Here is a 24,081-nt window from a genome sequence, read left to right as displayed (position 1 = left end):
CCACTTACCCCTACTCGACTCCATTTCTAAGCCTGTTTTCAGCCTTTCCCCATCCCAGCATCCAGAAAGTAGCTTTGGGTTTCCCTGCACTGTTTCAAAATGCCCACTGGACCTCCATTCGCTTGACCGGCAGCTTGAGTAGCCAAGGAGCAATCGTCTATCAAATACCAGGGACCGACAAGCTGTCCTTCCACACCATCTCCGACTATTTTGGGTCACACCCCGCACATTCAGTTTGCTTTGTTTTGTGGCCCCTGGGATTCTGCATTACAGATGATGAAAAGGCACCCCTCACGTTTGCTGCGCCCACCTTGTAACCTCACTGCCACCCTTCCAGGAGAGGGGAAATCCTTTGCTTCCTTCTCACCCCACCTCTTGAATCCCCTCCGCAAGTTTGCCACGGACCCCGGCTGGAGTAATGCTGCTCCAGGCCAGATTATTTAAAGTTTCTCTCCTGTTTCACATGTGCTGTACAAAGGGGCTTCTTCCCCAGTCAACTGATAAAGCTTAAAAAAAGAAAATAAGCGTGCCTACTGACACGTGGTAGAGGGTGCTGGGAGTGGGCCCTGGGGAGGATGCCCCTGCTTGAGCTCCCACCGGAGGAGCTCCAACAGCTCTCCCTTCGCTGGTGAAGCGCAGCGTGCAGAATGAAAGAAAACGGAGTAAAGCTGAAGCGTGCTTGGCTAGAGACAGCACCGTGCCCTGGACGCCCCCCAGCCCGTGCTGCTGTGCTAAAGCCGGCAGCGGCCCTGGGCTGCATCTGACCCACGCTTCAGCCACTGCTGATTTACCAAAAAAGCTCACAAAAAGCCTTTAAAACAAGAAAGGCACCGAGCAGCACCCGGATCACAGTTTAGTTTCACTTCGCTTGCTCTGAACGAACCGTTCCAGCATCAGAAAAGCCCCAAGAAAATTCAGACTCCACCGCGTCAGTGCTGGTATCACTTCGGTGTCCAGCTGGGCAAATAATGGAGTCTCTGGGTCACTGGCCATATCGAGAGAAACCATTTCAGTTTGGGCCCAGTAGATCTGGGTCGAGACAATTTGCACCACTTGAAAATGCTATTTTCATCCTGGGAAAGAAAACCGCTCCACAAGAGACACTGGGAACTGAACCTTGGAAACGTCCGGGCCTTTTCGAAGCACAAAGCCCTGCCGAGGTATTTTTCAGATCAATTCATTTCATAACAATTCAGCAGGAGATGCGGGAACCGTCCTGGCATCATCGTATCTGCATGTTTTGCTGAAAGGAAAAGCTTCTCCCAATTTAATGTCAGTGCTGGCCAGATGGAAGGAGTCTCTTCTGACGCCAGTCTCTTGGGGATAACTCGGTATCTGAACATGTGAACCGCCTCCACCCAGACGGCTGCTCTCAGAGCAACAAGCACAGGTGCCGCTGCTTTCCAGCCGAGCCCCCGGGCACTGGATGTCCCGGTACCACCTAGTTTGGAGGCAGAAAGCATTGGCACTCTGGCGTGTTCAATGGGTAGCAGCAGCTTAGGACACACGATCGATACGGCAGCAGACCGAGGCTTCTCGGATCTGCTGTAGCCACGCAGACCAATTCCAGGGCTCAGGGGACTGGCTCTTCGAATAAAGTCCTGACCACATCCATTCAGCAGCCTTTCCCCTAGTCTGGGGGGTAGTGGGGGAGATAGGAAGATTGCTGCAGCCAGGGCATCCCCACCCCGGGCCCACCCACAGGTCCTCGCTTCCCAGATACTACCAGGACAGCTCCAAAACGCGAGAGCACGTGGACTGCGACCCCTCATGCAAGAGGCCTCGCTCAGGTGTGGAGCAAATCCCAAGCTACCTTGAGGAGCAGCTAAGAACAGCTCGGCTCTGTCCTGCAGGGTTGCGGAGGCAGTCCTTAACGCCTGGTCTCGCCACGTATGAGACAAGCCCTGGAGAGCCCGAGCTGCGGAAGTCGGCCCTGCCCACCTCCCTTGGGCCAGCCCTGGGGAAGCCCCAGCCTGGGGCCTCAGCCGCCGCTCACGCACCACTCGTGGCACAAGCAAGAGCCCGAGAAAGGGACTAGGAAGGAGGTTCGCCCGCAACGCGGCGACGGGGTTTCTATCCCCAGCAAAGAAGGAACTAAAAGGAGGATGCTAGGATTTTAAGGAACAGAGCAGTAACAGAATGACTGTCAAAGAGCCACTGGGCACAAGCACCAGCTCGCACGCCCCTCCGCCACAAACCTGCACCAACAGTGCATTCCTGGGATCCTGGCTCGGCTTCTTCCCTGCAGACATTTTGATCCAGTACGTGTCCTGCTACTGCCTGAATGCCTGCAGGCCAGAAACCTCATCCATCATCATGCAGAAAGCCCACCGAGCAAATCAACACGCACAAATTCGGCACGTGCTACTGTATCTCGGCAGCTCTGCTCCCCATCCCACAGCAACCGGTCTCATCAGCCGTTTCCTCATTTCTCTTTCTGCACCAACCTTGCAAGGCCTGAATACGGAGGTCAGTATAAAGCGCTCAGTGCAGAAGAGGAAGAGAAAGCACCTTCTACAGCAGGAGGAGCTTGTTCAGCATCAGGGAAGTCTGGTTTTTAAAAAGGGTTATTTGCTGAAGTGTCTCTGGTAGGAGAAAGAGCAAGTCAACGTGGAACAGCCGACGAATCCACACCGATCAACCGGCCGCATCCTGGAAGGGTCAGACTTGTCCAGCCCAAGACTCGGAGGTTCAGGCAGGGCCCTTTTCCTTCTATTCCCAACCACCCGGGACACTCGGCTGCAAGCGCTACCCGAAACCCCTCTCACTGTCGCTCCTACAGCCCCTTTCCTGACACACAGGATCTAATTCTGCATCCAGTGACATACAAAATAGCTTCCAAACTCAGCAAAACTATATCCTCCCCTCAAAGCCCTTGAGACCACAGCACAGAAACCAGAAGCCGTCTCCTGGGTATTGTCCAGACTCTTAGAAAGGGAAGGGATGTGTTAGGTTAGCAGATTATTTCCCAAGTGCACAAATATTTTGCCCAAGAGGAGGTTTGTTCCAGGCCAGTCCCAGAGGATGAGAGCTCAGTCCCCCTCTCCCTGCAAGTGTCCAGGCTGGGAAGCTTCCCTTGATCCAACTGTCGAGCTGCCCTAGCTCTTGCTCCCTTGCAGCCTCTCCCCCTGGGTGCCTTGCAGGGAGCTCCTAGCCCAGCTGGGCCCAAGGATGGCAGCATCCCCACCCTAGCTGCTACCAGAGCTGCGTTCAGTCCAGTCTCTGCTGGTATCGAGCTCCCTATAGCTACACACTGCTCAGCTGTGGGTCAAAACACTTATCACGATCACGAGGTGTGACGAATGAATAATGCCCCCAAAGCGCCGTTCTGAACGGCAGCAGGGCAGTGATGGACTGGACACTTCTTTTCTTGCCGTCTGCTTTCAGCCTCTGGGCAATTCTGTTTCTACTGCCAAATGCAAACCACTTCCTGCGCACCAGAGACGAGTTCACTGTGAAATACCAGGGCTCTGTGCCAGTCCCGTTGGTCTGACCCTCCAGGAAGATTCACAGTCTTGGTTTCAAGACTGTGCAGACCGCAGTACAATGAGCACAGAGCCGGGCACCCTCTTCCTGCACCGCGCTCTGCTCTGGGTGGGGGCCATGGCATGTATTCAGTGGCACCAGGCATCCCCAGGCAGCCTCGAATCTCTCTGAATGGACGTCCCATTGAAATTCCCGCGCCGGGACAGGTTTCAGGCTCCCGCTCTGACACTTTCAGGGCTGCCTATGGATCTGGGATGCGCTGTTTCCATGGGTGGGGCAAATCTTACATTCTCTGAAAAAAATCTCAGCCTATGTTTGGGAGGTCCTGAGGGGGCAACAGGGTTAAGCAAAGTATGGTTTTTGAGAACCCGCAGCACAGGCAACACTGGGCTTCTGCAACATACTCTTTCCAAGCTGCTTTACAGTGCCGGGCAGCAGCCGTTACAGTCCTGTTGGTCCCTCAGAGCAAGGTCTAGACTGAAGGGCTGGAAGGGGGACATCTAGTCCAACCCCACACACGCAGAACTCGCTGCTCCCAAACCATCACGCAAAGCTGCCTGGCGAGCCCCTGCTTGAAACCCTCCGGGGAGAGAACTCCCCATCATCCCGCAGAGCTCCGCTCTCCCCTGCTCTAACACGGAGGAAGTTTTCCTTGGGATCTGCTCTCAACGTGCATCGCTGTAATGGAAACTTGGGGCTGCTTGGGCACCCGTTCAAGCTTGCTCCTAAAGGCAAGAACCGGATGTCAGAGCAGTGTCATTTTCACTTATAAAAAACAGAGGGGGTGCAGATGGAAAAAGAATACGAGCAATCAACCGTTCCCACCGCGAGAAGGGTCGCTGTGAGCACACCTTGCTGCAGAGGTGCGCAGGGGCACATCTGCTTTGCTTTGGGCTGCTCTTATTCTGTGGAGAGGCTCCGTCTGTCCCCTGAGCTGCAAGCCTTATCGCTTAATTCATCTAAAGCACTGGTTCTCAACCTTTTTTGTACCAGGACCCATCTGTAAGCATCAAAGGCCAGTCCTGACCCAGTGCCCCCCACCCCTGGGCCCCAGCCCCCTCAGTATGTAGGGCGGGGGGAGAGGTGTCCCAAGCAGCCCCCCGCAGACTGCCAGCCTGCAAGGGAAACACCACGGTTCCCCACATTTTTCTCCTTTAAAGAAGAACCCATCTTTAAAGTTTGCTCACGACCCGTTCATATAGTCTTGCGACCCCCTTTTGGGTCGTGACCCACAGGTTGAGAAATGCCAATCTACAGTGTGCCGCGTGGGAGTGCCACGTGTCACCAACTATCCCCGTCGTATCCTACATTTCTCGAACCAGGCCCAATTCCAGCTACTTGCCAGGAGCTGGGGAAAACTTAGTTGCCCTAAAAAAAAATCAGATTGCAGCTGTCTCAATCCAGAACAATGGCATAGTCTTGGGAGGGAGGGGGAAATAACTCCCCAAATTCAGCGCTACATATGGATCTGATCAGTGTGAGTTAGCTACTGCACTGCATGCTGGGAACTGCAGCCCTCACTGGAATGACAGAAATCAAAGGGAAGCAGGGACTACATTTTAAAAAGCCATCTATCACGTGGAGCCCTCAAGCCGACGGCCCCAGGTTCCCCTGACCGTGCTAACATCTTTACCGTGGTTGCTGTGGGCTGAGACGTCTGTTCTTCCGTACAAACTGATGGCCCAGAGAGGGAAGGCAGCCTGGACGAAGAGGATATTGTCGACGTCTCCATGCCACTGTCCACATTTAAAGCAGAAAGACCCACCACGTGATGTCCGTTCAGTTCGCTAGCTCTGCTCTGAGCACAGCTCTGTAAAGAACCAAGGAAAGTGCCGTTGCGGAGACAGGTAGTGCTGTGGAAAGTGCTCGTGAGCTTCGAGGGTTTTTGATCGCTCTCGTCAGAGTCGAGTTTGGGAAAGGAGAGAGATTTGATATTGCTCACTGACGTGATAGGAGAGAGGGACACTTTGGAAGACAAGGACATCTTTTCACAGTTTCCCAACTGTGGTAAAGTAATAAAGCCATTCGGTTTGTGAAGGGGCTTGAAGTCCAAGGTGGCCCTTTCTATGGATGCCAGAACTTCTGGATCTTGTAATACAGATTCGGGCCCTACTTTGGGGAGGCCGCTGTCCAAGAGCTGGGCCACGATTGGCCCAGTAGTACTGACGTGGATTTCAAGGATATTTTTCAGCTCCTCTTTGTCATCAATGGTTTTTAATTCCAGTTTGTCAAACGGGTCTTCTTCACATTCGAAGTCTGCTGGGTTGAAATCTGCCTTTGGGTAGGGTGGACTAAGGGGCTTCTGCTTTATGGCACTGCTGTTGGCAGGGGTGGGGGTGAGAATGTTATTGTGCTGCAGACTAGCAAGAATGGGGTTAAAGGGAGGGGGCAGCGCCCCCGGGCAAGGTCCCTCAGAGAAGCCCATTTTGCTGTTGTCCTCTGAAGCGGCCTTTGAACGAGCTATTTCTACCTCAGCCTTCTGTTCAGCTTCTCTCTGAGCTGCTTGGATTTTTTTAATTTCTTCAGCCCACTCCATGGTTTTCTTTTCCAGGGAGAAGTCATACTGCCAAGAAAAACGAGAAACGAGGGTAAGGAGCACAGACATTGCTTTCTAACAGCAACACCATCTTACATGCAGCAAGGAACACAGTGACAGGTTAGATGCATTACCAAGACGTTAGCGCTGGTAAGGGTTGTTTCTCTTCTCTTACATCTCCGTTGCTAATCCAGAGAGAAAGAAAACTAGCAGGGCACCAGATGGCATTCATTACGCCTCTAACAGCTAACCCTGCCTATACCCCGGGAGCACACGGCATTCCATCTCTTTCTTATCGTTCTGCTTAAATGTCGTTAATCAAAGTTAAAACACCGCCACAGCATCCATCTCCCACAGAAAATTTCGACTGCAGGAACACTTTCAAGGGCACTGCTGGATGAACGATCTCTACTCCAGTTTGCAATGGCAGTCAATTGCCTCCAAGATCCCCTATTGAACTAGCCACAAACAACTAAAGAACAGAAAAACTTCTAGGTTTTTGCATTAGTAAAACCAGTACAGAACTTCACGCCTTGCCTTGGGTGTTCAAGAGACCCTAATTTAGAGTTTAAGACCCGACAGAAGAAAGAGGTATTGATGTACCGACTGCATTTTACCGATGCTATGGCTGAAGCCGGTCACGCCGACTGGCAAAGGAAGTGACATAACCTCTGGCTGTGTGTCTGCATCTCTGCAGAAGCAGGTCATTGTCAAGATTGCTGGTATGACGAGTCTCCTCCCCGCCCTCAAGCCTTTCACACTTTAATAGGAGCTTTTCAAGGGGACACTGGCACACAGGTCAACCTTGTACACTGGTTCGGGGTGGGTTGTGCAGGACAAGAGAAGGCAGCACAGGATAGGGCTCCACAGTCTAACTGGTCTTAGTCTTTCAAAATGCAGAGCTCTAACCTTCTGTACAAGAAACGTGGCCAAGTTCACGGCCATTTGGGAGATGCCACAATGCATTCTGCACGTGGATGTTCACTGTGAGAAACAGATGCTTAAGCAATGATCTGCCCACTGGTGTATCACTACAATGCCTGATGCACCGAAAATGCACAGGACTAGCGCTAGGCATATCCTCTCATGCTGTAAAGGCAAGAAGAAATGGTGCTTCTCACATGCCCCGGTGTCCTTGGACCACATAGCAGTGGTCATGATCAGGCATCAGATGTGCGCCTCTTCGCTGACGGAGGAGAAGTAGCATTATCTTTGGTGCTAGTGATACCGCGGCCTCTGGTAGCCTAACAGTTTAGATCAGCTTGTGGAAAATAACCACAGCACCTAAGGCTGCCTAGACGTGTGCTTAGGGTGACGGGGGACATTTTAATTAGAGTGGTTCCCAGAGAGCCATTCTAATTAAAATGCTGCAAATTCACATGTATTAACGCCCCCACGTGTTTAAAAACAGCCGTGGGATGCTCTAACTCAATCGCATTCAACAAGCTTTAGTTAAAGCACCCCAGAGGCCATTTTTAAACTCATGGGCTAGGGACAGACGTTACACATAAACCGGTTTGAGTAATCAGGAACTGGTTTAAACCTGTAACAGAACAGATGTTCAGCACGCATAAACCAGCTTCAAAATAGCCGAAACTGGTTTGAGATAAACCTGGCTGAATGTGGTACCAGACTGAACTGAGCTGGGTCAAGCCGGTCTGCGCAATGTCTGTACACACGTGATGCTGCGGCAATGCTAGATCAACAGACTCGATCAACAGAGTCTGCTCTGGTTTTCTTGGGGCCGTGTAGCGATCCAGATCTGAACTGGCATGCTATGGAGATTGCCATCTTCGACAGAAGGTGGGCTGCAAGGAGGGTCATAACTCCAAATTTAAGCCACAATCCAATTAGCGCGGTCGTGTTCTTGGTCTACATTTCCAAACGATGGGCAAACAAGGTTTTTAAAAGTGAGGCTGTTTAATCAGTTGATTTCCTGCTAACTGAAATGTTAAGGCAACTTAACACCCTGAAAGACAGTGAAGAGATTTGTCTGTCAAGTTACATTAACAAAGCTTTGCCACGAGGCTGGATGAGTAAACTCCTGGTCAGAAGCACACAGCAAGCAAGAGCTGGAAGTGCATTTCTCCATCCAATACAACACATGTGGAGAATGCCAAGAAGTCAGGCAACACTGGCATGAAAATGTACAAAAAAAGATTTACTCGCACGTAAGTGTTATGCAGTTACACTGTCTAAAAGCAAAACCAATTCCCTGCTTCTCCAAAGGGATTTCCTAGGAGCACCATAGGACTCCGAACTCTAATTCAGCTGTTCGCGTAATTTTTTTAAAAATTTAATATTGATTAATTAAGGTTGTTTTGACTTTTTACACTAAAATGTTCTACTTTTTGAAGTAAATCTTAACAACTTTAGCTGTATCAAAGTCCACTCAGAAATATTTACGTGCTCTCTCACAATTGTCTTATCCCTGTAATTCACTGCAAGTAAAAAGCCAAGGAAATTTCAATTTGAACCCAGAGGAAGAAAGCAGAGCTAACTTCTCTTTCCCACACATTACCAGGGGTCCTGGCACTGAGTGGGAGCTGAGTAAGGCAGGGGAAAGTATTCAAAACCTGAGCAATTCTAGAACCCAGCAAACACATGTTAATAAACTGCAGCAAACATACATGCGTGTCGTGAATCTGCACAGAGCAAGTTCGCAACATGCCAAAAATTGATATAAAAAAAAGAAAAGGAAAAAAATTAAAAGCACACTTACCTGAGCTTCTCTGACAAGCTGGGGAGAATCAGGCAAGCAGAAGCCAATGGGTAAACCAACCTTGGCTGGCGTTTTGAATTTGTCTCCTATCTTAAACGGGACATCGTCCAGGTAGCTGAAGGGCCCTGAGATGAAAAGCAGAAGTTAGAACCTATTATGCATTTTGCAGATTCACATTTCCCTGTTTGGGAGCTATTTTATTTCAACTTTGCTAACCTGGCTGTAAAAACTAAAATCACACTAAGATAGCCAGAAAAAGAAAAAAAAAAAATGCACTGAAAAAGGCCTGCATTTTCTGCCCCATGTCTGTGCTCGAGTCAATTAGGTAGGGTTAAACTGCATTGGGTATTTGTAAAGATCAAAGTTCTTCTAATCTGGTTTCTTTTGGTATAGCAATGTGTTTATGAAGAGATCCCTCATTTCCAGGCAGACCCAGATGCACTCCTGTAGAGACTCCAGTATTGCCAACTCTCCTGATTTTTGGGGTTGTTCTTCAGCGCACACCTCTCTCTCTGCAGAGAGCCTGGCACACCTGGGTGGAAGCTCTCGGTGCCGCAGCACACAATAGGAAGGCTAGAACTACAGCTCTGTCTACAGACTTCCACGGTGGAGAAAAAATGAATAAAATGAATTTCACACACCAAAATAAAATCGCCTTAATTAGGGAGACAGGGCTGGAAGGGATCTCGGCCCCTGCCGCCACAGATCGTTATCTGGAAGGGACACAAACACACCCACAAGACAAGCGTTCACGCTCGCTGAGATTTTGCGTGCTGCAGAAGATGAGGCTGGAGGGTGCCGTCCCTGTCCTACAACAGACACGGAGCTCCACGACGAACCTCCTGCACAGCTGGACCAAGAACCCACTACCACATCCTGTCCCCCCGACCCACTCTCTGCCTTCGATAACCACCCCTAAATGCTTCCTGTGCTCCTCTGCTATCGATTCACCCACCAGAACTCAGCCAGCTGTCTCAATGAACAGGAACGCCGTCGTCACCAGGGGCCAAAAGCCCCCAGAGAGCAAAGACAAATGACACATCAGGCTCTGCTCAGAAGTCCTGTATGAAACCCAGCTGCCTGCTGATGACCAGAGAACAAGCAGCACTAAGGCCTGGTTTGCAGGGAGCTGCCTGGCCTGCTCAGGGCAGACAGCAGCTGCCCTAGGGAAGCCACCAGAGCACAGTCGCATCCGCACAGCACTGGCCCCAGCACCAGCTGTGCTGGCCTGGGCACTCGCTGCAGGCCAGTGCCAGGCCTCTCTCCAAGGGGTGGCATTACTGAACTGGCAAAAAGCACATGCTCCATGCCCCAGGACAGAGAGGCCACGGCCAGAGCTGAGAAGGGGGGTCCTGCTACCACAGGGAGGTGTGAATATAGAAGTGCGTGCACTATATACTATACAGAGCACACAGCCGCAGGCCTTTGCTGCGTTGCTGAAAAACACCGAAGAGTTTCTCGCCTACTATAAAAGAGCTCCACTTGTGAAGCCACAATCCCAATATAGGGGAAACGTCCCATTACTCTGTGAAACTATAAGCTGGCCATTTTCTACATGAAGAACGAGGAAGCTTGAAGATAACTCTCATGGTTACACTGCCAAACGCCACCACGTACTGAAGCAATTTTCTGACATCTGAGGAAGTGGCGACAACAGCTCTCAAACAATGTGGCAATGATACACCTCTGCAAGAGCGGCAGAGCACACCGAGCTCGGGAAAGGTAGCTCAACGTGCCCGTGGGAAGGGCGATACTTCCAGCAACTGCCACATGCTTTGCTTGCAAGCATCTAGCTCTGCAAATGGCATCACAACACTGAGCTGGCTGGGCTGCTCTCCAAAAGGTGAGCTCAGAAGGTGGCTTCCTTGCAGCTCCATTTAACTAGTATCCCGCTTCACACCCTCTCAATAAAAGCCACATTTAAATTCCCACAAGCAGCCCAGAGAGCAGGAATGCAATCGTGTGCCACATCCGCTCGCTCCAAGTTGCGTCAGCCTTGTACCGGATGAGCTACAACAGTAATGGGCTGGATTGCTTTGTAAGCAGCTGCAATCCCACCGCAGGGGCAGGGTCACCTATTTATTCTTTTGGAGCCTGAGGAAAGACTGGAAATAATTTTCCCTGCCCGGTTTGCAGGAGACGTCCAAGCAAAACTTGCTTTCACCCGTCTCCAGCGTGTTTCTGGGCACGCAGCAGTAAGCTGCTTAGTGCTGCCCCTGCCAGCAGCAGCAGAGACACGAACGGGGCATTCGTTTCACTTTGCTTCTGCTGCCGAGGACCCATTTGTTCTGTTCTAGTTACTGCAAATCCCGGAGCGTTTTTCCAGCTGCCTGTATTATTTTGTAATTTTTTCAAGACAGGCCAATTCCTGGGTCTCTAAGCAGTGGCCCCTTCAGTCAGCTGGAGAAACAGATTATAAATAAAAAGAGATAGCGAGCAGACTGGGAGGCAGGCAGTTCTGAACACGCACCCGGGCTGTTCAAGCTTACACAAAAACAACTGCCGAACAGTCGGCAGCCACCAGAGAAAATACAAGCTGTTAACTCTTATTGTAGGAATGTGAGCCCAGAGCCAGGTAGGAGGCATTTAAACTGGTGTTTGTAGAGGGGGTTTACTGTTATTTTTATTTTATGCCTTGGTATGCAATTAAAATAAGAGGCCAAGGACCTTGGTTAGGTCTGCTTTTAACCAGAACACAAATAGAGGCCAGAACCAGGAAAGTCGGGGCCCCAGAAGCAGCATTAGTTCTGCACTGCAATATCAGTTCAACAGCAGCCAGCAATTAGGAGGGCTTTGCAGGTGCGTGCCGTCAAGCTCACTGGGCCCCTGGAAACTTAAAGGACAGTGGTGATAAAGAATACAAACTCTCTCATCTATTTTCATACTTTATTAGGAAAAAAAGTGTCCAAGCCAGCTTCCAGGGTTTACTCTGGTTCCTTTGTGCATTTATCTCAGACAGTGAAAACTGGTTAGTCAGTGATGCTCAACCGTTTGACTGCATTGGCCAGATAAGCGGGCCGAGGCTGCTTTGCGGGCCAAAGTGAGCCCCACGTGCTAGGACCAGGCTCTGGAGTCCAGCAGCACCCCATCCCTGGCCCCCCACATGTTGGGATTGGATCCCAGGCCCACCCCCCCCCCCCCCCAAACGCCAGGACTGGGCCCTCAGGCCATGCACCACTGCCACTCAGGCCTGTACACTGGGGCCGGGTGCCAGATCCAGCGTACACAGCCTGGGGCTCCCCATGGCGCTGGGGGAGTGGTGCCGCCGCTCTCCTGCCGCCAAATTCCTGGACCCATGGCCAGCCCCACAGGCTGGATGACATGGGTCAGAGGGTTGAGCACCCCGGCTTAGTCTGTTTGGTTTGTTTCCATGCCAACATCAGTTAAGGACCTCAGAAGTGTAAGGATAAACCTGATGACATGAACTCTTCCAAGGCTTGGCATGCCAGGCAAGAGAGCAGTCATCCCATTTTCCTCATCTAAAATACCATCTGGAAAGCAACCACACAGCAGCCTGCGCTGGTCTTGGTCACCGACTACAAGATTCCTGGTTGCACGTGACAGCAAGATTTGCACATAATGCAAAAAATATAAAAATAATAATAAAAAAAAATTGGCCTTTGAAGTTTCAGGACACTCAGTCACTCTTCCACCCCTCCCAGAAACCGACTCTCTTCCCACCTACCCATCCATCCGCTTAGATTTACACAAGCAAGTTTTGCTGCTGATCCCAGTGCGATTCATCTGCATAAAGTTAAGTATCTGCTTAAACGTTTGCAAGATCGGTACCTAAAAGAAACGTCCTTTCCCGCTCTCAAGCCAGCGCAAAGCATGAGTAGTTGATCTCACAAAGAGACTTTGAGGAAGTTATTTGTGAGGAACAACAGGTTAAAAGCAAAGTGCAGCTGCAGATTTAACCATAAAACATTTGCTTCTGCAAAAATCAAGCAGCAGGGACCTCCTGAAGTCCATTCCAACCCTCATTTTCCAAGTCATACTTTCACCTTCCAAAACTAGAGAATCTCTTCATTTCTATAGCCTCCTTAGTGCCAACGAAACCAACAGAAATTGCAACCAGAAACTTCCGACTTAGCTTAAGGGCAGGAATAACTAGCAGAAACAGCAAAGAGCAAGACCATGTCCCCCACGTGCGTGAATCCTGATGTGGAGGAACTGGCTCTGGGATACAGAACAGCCTAGTCTCCGTGGAGCGCCTGGCCATAGAAGGCCAAAGACTGCCGACAGCAGACAGGCGTCCAGTGAAAACTCAGACTGGAACCAAACTCGGACTCAAGCTCTCACAGTTCAATCAAATGGCCAAGAGAAAATGATGACTTCTGGTCAACATGACATGGGAGAAATGCTTGAGAATCTCTGCATTAACTCCTGGAGCTGCTCTATTCCCTGTTACAGGTTTCTTTTCCTCTTGTTTTGCTAGAAGAATAGACATTTAGACTGGGGCTTCCTCAAATTAAGCAGCCCTTCCATTTAAATAAAGCAAATAAACACATATAATAACAAACAAAAATAAATTAAATTTCACGTCACTTACCATGAAAGTCTGATCCCGACTTCTTTGAAGCCATTTAGAACCTGAAAGACATTTTTGGGGAGGTTTAATAAGCCACACGTAAAAATATTATAACGCATGTCTGCAACTTGTTTCAACTGAGGATCTCAGGCTGCTTTACAAACACTTGTTCCGTTTAATGGCCCCGACAGCAAGTTAATAATACATTTTCTGAAGCATATAGATTCATAGATGTTAGGGTCGGAAGGGACCTCAATAGATCATCGAGTCCGACCCTGCATAGGCAGGGAAGAGTGCTGGGTCTAGATGACCCCAGCTAGATGCATATCCAACCTCCTCTTGAGATATGTAAGAGATTAATAGTTTGCTAAAGACCACACAGTAGTTAAACAATAATAATAATTAAGAGCACACCTTCTCACCAGGGCACACTCCTTCCCCACTTTGTAATGGCCAAGATGGAGAGTTTCCTAATGAACCCACTCCCTAGGTCCTCCTGGGTCTAAGAAGTTTGCTGCTGTAAAAGTAAGTATGGAAGCCAGTTGCACATTTTGTGCTCGTCGTCAGCTCTGAGCAGCATTACCCACATCCCGCAGCGCCCTGCTATACCGACCGCCAGCATGCTCCAACACATCCCGGCCACATTGCGAAGCTGCAAGCCGAGTCAAGTTGAGGAAGCTGAATCATGATTACGTGGTGATGCTTCCACAAAATCTCCAGGGAGTGAAGTCAGCCTTCACCGAGACTCCTGGCCAAACTGAGTGTGGCCGGGAAGAGAGAGGACAGCGTGGACTCAAGCGGCTATTAGTTTGGGACATGGATGTCAGCAGGAGAGATGGGCATTAGACTGCCGCTAAGTCTGGGTGTATTTTTACCGGTATGCATGTTTTCTATTGCTCTGCTGTTTCAAATTCCTGCCTGCATTTCCAGACCCCCAGGACTTCCTTGTTCTTACGCACACGGTGCCTGGGAGGAAGGGACGTCCAACCTGTTCCTGACACCCCAGAGAGACGCAGCGAGTTCTCCCCGTTTCCCGGGCAGGTGCTCAAGCCGAATGAGCTATTTGTCAACAGGAAACCTGTGGGTGTTGGCCAGGATCGGAGGCAGCTCCCAGGTGATTTCCACAAAGCAGGAGAACAAAAGCCTCAATCCTGCGATCTGAGTGCGTGGGAGGCCTGACGGGCAGGTGTGGAGTGCCAGGGTTGGAGGTGCTGTCTGTGGAGGCAGTGCTGCGAACAGCAGCGTCAAGCCCTTGGAGCGGGGGTGGGAAAATGGGCAGATCCGGCATGTGCCTGGACTCCATTTCCCAGCAGCCCTTGCCTGCATCACTGTGGCTGGCATCCATGGAGACCCCAACAGCAGCGGGGCTGTGATAGCACAGGGCCAGGGTTTCCATGGAGACCGGCCCCAGCAGTGCTGGCAGGGCACGTGGCTGGGCAGGGCCAGGATCTTGCAATGGCGACGGCGTGGTCCGGAGCGGGGCCGAGCAGCAATCCCTGCCGGGGCGTGCAGGCAGCAGACCGCAGCTCTCACCCAGCTCCAGACCATGCTGCCACCGGCACAAGACCCCTGCCCCAGAGCTGGGGCCAATCTCTGTGAAAACACTGAACCTGAGCTGTCACGCCCCCGCTGCTCTGGGGGTCGCCATGGAAACCACCTGCAGAGACACAGGCAAGGGCTGCTGGGAAATGGAGTCCACCATAAGCCTGATCCAGCCCACGAGCTGGACTTTGCTCACCCCTGCCTTAGAGGGACACTATTCAAAGCTTTATCATTTATACCGCATCACTGAACCACTAATGGACTTGGCCGCTGAAATAAAATGGAGGGTGAAAAGGGATTCAAGATTCCCAACCGGTGCCGTAAAAGGCCTTCTCCAATTAGACACCAAGCCTGTAACGGAGGGGCTCCTCCACCCGCATGCCAAGGCCACAGCGGGCAGCACGAGGGCTCTGCTGTGCCAGGCTACACCCTGCCCTGCCCATCTCAAGCTAAATATTTAAGACTGAAGCCTCTGAGCCCAGGTTAGCTCACCGTTACGGATTTGAAGTACATGCCACGAAGTTGAAAGCCCAATAACACACAAAACTGCTCGGAAGAGGTGCAGCTTGCATTGCACTGGTCAAGTTACCAGCTTGTGGTAACGTCTGCTTCCAAAAGGTGACACTTGCTGAAGCTCCGTGAAAACTAGCCTCGCTTTGTACTTCTGGCTTAACTCGGCTGACAGCGACTGCAATCGCTGAACTGCCAGCCAGCATTCCCTTTCCAGAAAGGGGAATTTCACCCCGCCGCCAATAACAAGCATTTTGATAAAGTTGCTCCAAAACCAGATTTGACATGTTCTGACCATACCCCCCCATCAGCAGGAATGGCTTCTCAGCAAGCTTGGAAGAGAAGTGGAGCTGAAGTGATCATTACTGACATGCTTCAGGTGCTGGCGAAAGCTCGGAGCTCTGCAAGGAGACATCCCTTGTGTTGACGCTGAGAAACAGACACTAGCTCCCGCTTCAGCTTAGCTAGAAATATGGAATCTGAAAATCGCTCTCGGAAATTAAAGGGATCAGGCCATTAGGTTAAGAATTTAATGAGAAGTCTCAAAATGTCATGAGACTCAATTAAGGAAGAACATAATCTGTGATTAACAGCAGGATTTGATGGAAACTTGCTGGTGCAGAAAGAATATACTGATAGTGAGAGAGCGATGTCGTGCAATACATCGGGTACCTCACAATACTTGAAAAGAGTTCAGAGGAGACCCTGATTAGCAACACAGGGCCTGCAAGCCCAAGTGTCCTTAGGGTGCAACTCTGGGGTGGGAACCAAAGGCTGGAGGACAGAAACCAGTGGCCTGGTTTTAAGAGCTTTCCTGAAGTGGAACCAAAACGAGAAGGACAAAAAAACAGCAGCACACCGAGGCATCCCGGGATCACCACATGGTGTGAAAATGTGTTTAATGAAGATTATGCCCATTAAAAAAGCTCTTTCTGCAGATATTATACAGCATATCACTAGTGTTGGCAAAGATTCTGCAACAGCACAATTCGGAGACCAGTTTCTTTTAAGCAGCGTCCATCTTCTTTTCTAAAAGCATATGTAGCACATTATTATGTCGCCCGATTAGGCCCTCTGCTAAAATCAAGAGCATACAATGGGAGCAAATCTGGAAAGCAGATGAAAGAAACAATTCTGCTTGTAAAGAACAGCTATTGTGTAACACAGGGCCTGCATATACTGCATTAAATCCCATTAGATGCTGTTGTAGCTATGCAACTACACGCCATACAGTCCCACTCTGATCATGGACCCATTAAATACAGCACTCCACAGAAGTTGGCTGAGGATTTTCCAAAAGACCCAGACAGCCAGTCATCAGTTTTACTTTATAATTCAAACACAGACAAGATTATTTTGATCTCCCCAACCTAAATTGCAGTAAATTATTCTTACACTAATAATTTCACCTACCACTTCTGAAAGAAATTAGGGCTGAAGACGCGCAATACATGATTGCGCCAACTTCTCTCTCATTAAATAACCAACTCAGCTGGTGATACAAATATAAGACAAGGCTGTGATTTCTAAACAGGAGTGTTTCTAGAACCACAGGTTGCAAGTATAAGATCATAATAGGGGTGCACTGACAAAGATCTTCTTGCCCGATACTGAGGGCCGATTATGTACAAGCCACACTGGCCAATACCGATCTGATAGCCGATTTACAGGAACGCAGCTGGGCCGCTTGGAAAGCAGCATCCTGCTGGTAACTCTCCTCCCAGCACCACTGAGCCTGCCCTGCCCCTGCCCAGCCTCCCCCACACTGGTAAAAAGGTGGCGCAGGCCTAGCTCTGAGCCTGCCCCAAGCACAAATTGGGAGGGGGGGGCACATGCCCCCCCCATGCCTCCCCTGGGAGGGAGACGCCCCCCACTCCCAGCTTCCCTGGATGAGCCACCTCGGTCCCAGGGTCGCATTCACCACCCTGGCTGGGCAGTGCCTGCCCCACTCCTTCCCTCACCATGGGGAGTGGGGCAGGGGCCTCAAATCACCCTTATCTGCTCTCCAAGCTGCCAGGCTGCATTCCTAGCCACATGCACGCTGTGGCTGCACACACACACACACGCGGCATTTATCGGTGATATTATTGGCCAAAAAAAGCCGCTTGCCAATAATACTAATTTTCCTTTTATTAGTGCCAATCCAACACGTGACCGATATAGCACCTCTAGCTCATAAGAAAGGGAAGTACTGAAAGCTGTTGGACTGCATGGCCTGGGGACCTGTGAGGTGGAAGCAGATGAAAGCAGCCGAGTGAAAATGGAAGTTTAAGCACAGAGCGTGGAAATCACAAGGAGCCCTGGGAGCAGGGGAAAGAGAGAACGTCCCCGATACGCAGGGCTGCACAGAGCAGCAAAGCCATGCTGGACTTCAAGCCCTCAACAAACATCTTGCCTGCAGCCTAGGCAAGTCCCCCCAACCAGCACTTCTATCAAACAGATCATTGTAAAACTTCAACTGCTGCTTAGTTATTCATTTCTAAAAGATAAACCATCATCAATTGAACAGGAAATCAGAACGAATGGAGATCACATTACGGAGACTGGAGAACGAATGGAGATTACATTATTACACTCTCTTAAAATATGTCAATAAAACCAAGTGTGCTGCCTCCATGAGCACAAAAAATCTGAGTTAGGCTACGTACTTTTCTGTATAAAACAGGAATCAGGGGAAAGCATCTAGATTTAGAGGTAATGCTCTATAAACATGGCCCAGCAGGCTTATGTAAGAAACATTTATGCCTGCTTTGTTTAACAAAAAATATTTTATGTGCTGTCTCCTGCATATAATGTAAAATTTAGGTTACCACCCCAGTGCCACCACTTAACTCTTTGCATGTGATATACATCACCTATTTAGTACAGCAGTGCTGTTTTGGCCCCATGGGCCAGATGAACAGCACAGGCCCTGCACACCCGATCTAGAGCACAGGGTCATGGACTGCGGGGCTCCCCCCAGATCCATGGGGAGCCCCAACTAGGCTGGAGGACAAAGTGCTGGGGGCTGAGGCTGGCCCACAGGTCAGGGCTTGAGCACTCCTGAGCTAGTAAACAAGCAGCTTATCATCATTGCATTTTTAGTATGCTAGAGATGGTTAAAATAAAGCCATATAATACCTTAAAGAAATGTATACAATGAAAGTGCACCCCTTAAGTAGAAAAAGAATATTCTCAATCTACAGAAAAGGTTCCGTTTAATTGTAAAGTAATGTGTTTTAGTGGTTGTATCAATGAAGGATAACACACCTTTTCTTAGAAAAACACAATTGGAAGATGATTGAAAAAAAAAAAATCTGTGATTTAAATTGAGGCTCTCAATTTGTGATGCAAATCACCTTGATTCAAATGTGTCCGCCTGCACCTAAATCAGACGCAAGACAGATCAGTGGTGGGAGATGCCTGAAGTCAGCCCTAATCCCAGGCATCACATACGCTCTATGAAGGCAGCGCTAAATGCAGGACAAAGCACAGTGCCCTACAGTCCAACTCCCCAGGAAGACCAGTGGGGCCCATCTTCTCCACAGCAAGTTGGCAGAGCTGGAGCAGTGTCCAGACAGTAGGAGACCTGGGGTCTAGACCTTCCTCAGCCCGAAGGAAAGCGAGAGATGTGAATAAGTCCCCAGGACAATGCCCTACCACCAGGCCACCCACCTGGGAAAGCCAAATCACACTCCAACCCTCCTACAAAACCAGGCCACTAGGCAGCAAGGAGACCAAGGCGGGATATGACCCTGAAGCCCAGACAGGGCACTCTCCTGAAGAGGAGATCCAGGTTATGGTCCCATTTGCTCGGGTGGTTTTTGTTTTTTCTAATAATTTTCTGTTATAAAATGCATGACCTTTCCTGGCAGCAAAGATGAGGAGGTGGAGGCTGTCCCGTCAGGACTTGTCTACGTTATGATGGCCCAATACTGCACAGTAGGATAAGTGGGTTTAAGGCTGCAAACCCAGTTCCCTCGGTGCCTGGGCAAGCACCCCGTCACTAAACTCTTGTACCAAAGGGGGGTACCACCACCTCCCCTTGCATGTTCTGGGAGGGAAGCTGCAGGGGTGCTGCTCTCTGTGCTGAATTCACTGCATTTGGCAAGCCTCGTGCCTCCCCAGAGCTTCCCCTCCAGGCAAGGGCACCTCCCTGGCAGCCTTGAGTCAGACATCTGACCTCAGAGGAAGGGTGGGCATGCAGACACCTGTGAGCAGCACTTCCTGCAGGTACCTGCCCACTTCCAAAGGACAAGCCACGCTCTCACTTGGAGCTCAAATCCTCTGGGCTTCCAACCCTGGTTGCTCCAACTGCCTTCCTGGGCAAATTGACTAAGATGTGGGTGCTGCAACATCTACGGACGCACCAATGAAAACTACCTGAACGTGGCCCTAAGTGCCTAGAATATAATGACAATTAACTGTTTCAAGCTATAGTTCTTGTAGAACTTCAAATCACCGAGAGTCTGCTTCCAGGTAAAATTTTCCTTTAAGGACAAATTAAACATAAAACACAAAGCATCTAGCTTTCTCTGGTCTGGTTAACCCAAACCTCTGGAAGGAATGCTAACAATAACCAGATATGTAACTGCATACAGCTTCGTTTTATTGTATTCTGGCCATGGTGGGTAAGAAAGTCTGTTTTTCACATGGGTTGAATGATGTAAACTAAGACAGCATAGCAGGAGAAGAATGCTGCTCTACCAGTTGTCCATAGGTTTCAATCTGCAACAGGTTCACCATGAGGTACTCCAATATTACTCAGAGATCCAGACGATATTACTCAGATTAGGATACCTCCCCCTTATGAAAATGAAACACAGGCTAAAATCTCCTTAAGACGTAGCCTTGAAGTAAAGTGTTAGGAGTTTTGCAGACTGTCCATAACACTTATTCTCTAAGCCAGTGGCTTTCAACTTTTTTTCATTTGCAGACCCCTACAAAATTTTCAAATGGAGTTGCAGACCCCTCTGAATTGTAAATGTGGGTATTCACATACTTTCGCAGACTCCTTAGGCAGCCTGTGGACCCCCAGGGCTTCACAGACCACCGGCTGAAAACCGCTGTTCTAAGCCATAAACTCTAGCTAAAAATGACTGAAAAAATCCAATGCTATTATTCCCTTATGCCTGGTAAGTAAAGGATAAGACGGTTTAGAGCAAAAGCAATGTGCAAGTAATTAATATTTTGCTTCATTAATACAAGCAAATTCTGATTTTCTAGAGAGGTGGCAGTCAACCTTTTGGCCCCCTCAGACCAGATCTCTTGGGGTCAGCACCTGGATCAGGTTCTGTGCCCATGTCAGGCCCTATGCCACCCTGTCCCCATGTGCTGGGATCCAGCCCTGCATGTCCGATCCAGTGCTCAGGGCCACACTATCTGCCCCATTGGGCTCCCCAGCAGGGGAGCGGCAATTAATGCTGCCACTGCTCCCACCCTGTTGGGAGCCCAGGGGGCAGATGATACAGCTCCATGCACCGGATCTGGCCCATGGGCTAGGGTTGAGCGTTCTTGTCCTAGACAAACTGGACCATGATCAATGCTCAGAAGCAACAAGGAACTGATCTCTCGGATATTGTTTACAATGGGTGTCAGGTCATACAAGTTTTATGATCTTTAGCTAATGTTTAAATTGCAGATAATCAGCATTTAACTAACAGCACATGTCCAGTCCTGTGGAGGTCTCGCACACCATGGCGACATAAAACTCCTGTCACCACAGAAGGAAATCCACCTCCAATGACACTCACTGCGACCTGGGCAACAATGCCCCTTTTCTTGTTCACGCCACATATTTCAGGTTTTATGTATTTATAGCAGTCGCTATGGTTTTTAATGACTGATTTTGTGAAACTTACATTGTAAATCCCTGCTGGATTCTGGGTTTGTTTCATACTTTTGCCAGTTTTACTTAAATCAGCAACGTGGAAAATTTTACAGAAACAGAGAAAGCTAAAATCTGCCATGGTTAAGCAGATCAAACAAGTCACCATTTCATAAGTCTTGAAATCAGTCAAGATCCATGGACATCATGCTGTGCAAGAATAATAGGGCCAGTGTTAAATGATAATGATAAAATTCATCCATTTTTATCTTATACCCAAGTCACATGTCCTACTCACTCATTTCTGCCACACGCTTATTAACCTTTCCCAGCAGAAAGGAAGGTCTTGTTTCTCGGTTGCACAGAGCAGCCAGATATAAAAGCAGAACTAGTCTGCCGTGTTAGCCATTTCCGCCTGGCACAGCCAGCAATTGTTTGCTCATACCCCGCTCCTAACCCACTCTTCATCCCCCTACTCCCCATAACTCTTGGCAGCAACCTCCCTCATTGCAACACTACTTTTACCCAAGCTTCTGGTGCCCCCTCATGATTTTAATAAAATACCAGGTTTTTTCCCCAGCACCAGCAACCCAGCTCTAAAGAGAAATAAGGAAACTAATCAGCTCACTTTATGAAATTCAAAGCACCTGGGCACCAGTAACTAGTACCAGAGTCAATAAAATCTCCATACGCTGTCACTGATGTCCAAGTCAGCTACCTTGCAGAAACTTCCCGCCCCTGCCACTAGGGAATAAACCTTTAATTACCGTATTTTCTCATGTATGGCACACCCCCAAATCTTGGTTTTGGAAGACAGAATGTAAGGGAGACCGAGACTTTGCCAGAGCCATGGTCGACTGCATGACACAATAAATCCTCCTCGAATTTCTCGGTGTGGCAGACTTGCCCGTGATGCCACATTTCCTAGACACTCAATGTTCCCAGGAGGACTTACTCCATGTCACGCTGTTAGCTCATTATAGGAATTTAAATAAAGAACAGCTTATGTCGTTGCCACATCACAAGCCACATCAAGATGCTACCAGCTGCTCACTTGCTGCTTTGGGCACAGGTTACACTGCTCAGCCAACAGCAATGGCTGCAAGAGGGTTAACGCAAGACTCTGCCCTTCAGCTTGTTGAGCAGACATAAGCAGCAGCCGCCAGGGCAGCTGCACAACACGAACAGTGTCTAGGATTGCTCCTTTCTCCAGCAAAGAAAACACCTTGCCCACTTCAAATACACACCCCAATTTTGGAGGGCTGACTTTTTAGGGAAAAGGTGCATGAAAGTACATGAGAATACGGTATTCTGGAACATGCCTTAGAAATTAATATGTGAACCTGGGAGATCTAAAAAACTGACTGCTGCTGGAAATGCTGGGAAGCAGCGACGAAGGAAACGCCGGGTGCCTGCAAACATGCGGTGAGGCTGCACCGACACACTGAATTACAACACATCAGAGCAGATTTAATTAAATCGGGTCTGCTGCAGCGTGATTACTACCACGCTCCAGCCAGCCTCTGCATCTCATGTATCAGCACCTCCGTGCTTCAAAACGGTGGCGGGGCACTTGAACTACAGCTCAACCAAGCTTTAGTTCAAGATCCTCCTGCTGCCGTTTGGAAGCGCAGGGGCGCTAATACACAAGATGCTGTGCCACTTTAATTAGAACAGCTCTTGGATCCACTCTAATTAAAGTGCACCACCTCCCCCAAGCATGTGTAAAAGTGGCCTTTCTGATTAAAGAACTGGGAGTATTTTGACTCAAGCACTATGTCTTCTAACATATACACACACACCTCACGCCCTTTTAAGCCTCCTCGTTCACTAATACACGCATAAGGGTCCACGTGTAAAGAGGACGGGGGGGGGGGGTCTCAACATACACTTCTAAAAACCTGCAGTGAATCTCTGACCAGCTCTTCCTCCACACCACTGAATTCTTCTTCAGCCAATTATCTGTCACAGTAATGGAAACCAAGTGATTTCTGCCTTGGCCTCAGCAACCTCCAGCACTAGTTCAATCGGCGCTCTGCAGATTCATTCATATCCCACCATCGCTGGCAAGCCAGCGTCTAGAACAGCAGAAGTCTGTCTCTGCTGAACCCCAGAGATCAGGCTGGGAAGAAAGAGCAGTCTATGCACAAATATGCACGGGTGAAAAGGTCTCCATTTTTCTGTGGTACAGCTTGTAAAAGGGACAGAAGTTATAGTGCAAGACAAGAATTACTACGAGGCAGGAGTGACCATTGCTCTCTCAAAGAAAACAGTTTAGTTACCGTTTAAGTCCATGAAGCAGATGTGTCAGCAATGCTACATTTCTTCCCAGGGTGAAAGTACTCAGAAGTACTGCACAATGAAAAGATACCAACTAAAATACAGGGAAAAAGTGAGCCACATACATAATTATGGCCCTCCTGCAACTGGGACCAAAAAAAGGAGTTCAGAGAATCACAGAAAAGCAGGGCTGGAAAGAGCCCCAGAAGGTCTGGTCCAACCCTCTGCTCAAGCAGGACCAGCCCCCATGAAATTATGCTCAAAAGACCCCCACCTTCCATGCTACAGTGGAGAGAAAAAAAAACCCACAGTCCATGCCAATCTGACCCTGGGGTAAAATCCTTCCTCAAAATAAGCAGAGGAGCAAGACCCTGTAGCCTGAAACATTTGCTTTTTTGCTGTTGCTTTTTTTTTCTTTTAAGTCCCAACAGAAGCATCAAACTCCAGTCAAAATCCCCAGCTTTGGTTGCAGCCAACACTCAGTGTTTCTGAGGAAGGTGAGGGAAAAAAGCAAGCCTGATGCCCATAACAGGAGGGGGGTGGAAAACCGCCTTCCTGGCCCTATGCGGCAACCAGCAAAGCCCAGGAGCCTGGGACAATCCAACACCCACCACTCTGCATTGCAACCCACAGATCATACACCCTGGCTGAAGAGTCAGTACTCCCTT

At 49.3% G+C, this 24,081-nt stretch overlaps 1 protein-coding gene across 3 annotated transcripts in view; it reads right to left on the bottom strand.

The window, feature by feature from the left end:
* Positions 1-24,081, bottom strand: part of UBAP1 (ubiquitin associated protein 1) — a 41,453-nt gene that overhangs the window by 4,947 nt on the left and 12,425 nt on the right. For 2 of the 3 annotated variants that reach the window (XM_014597907.3, XM_059725323.1), the window contains exons 2-4: positions 13,297-13,337; positions 8,745-8,869; positions 5,120-6,049 (exon numbers count right to left, since the gene is read on the bottom strand). In XM_014597907.3, the coding sequence (XP_014453393.1) occupies positions 5,120-6,049; positions 8,745-8,869; positions 13,297-13,330 (1,089 nt within the window). In that variant the 5' untranslated portion in view covers positions 13,331-13,337. The remainder of the gene's footprint in view (positions 1-5,119; positions 6,050-8,744; positions 8,870-13,296; positions 13,338-24,081) is intronic. The other variant, XM_019480036.2, reaches the window with a different exon arrangement.

This window comes from Alligator mississippiensis, chromosome 3 (assembly GCF_030867095.1).
Source record: "Alligator mississippiensis isolate rAllMis1 chromosome 3, rAllMis1, whole genome shotgun sequence".
NCBI classification, from domain to species: Eukaryota; Metazoa; Chordata; order Crocodylia; family Alligatoridae; genus Alligator; species Alligator mississippiensis.
The sequence above is the reverse complement of the archived record's forward strand: the minus strand, read 5'-3'. Positions and strand labels throughout refer to the sequence as shown.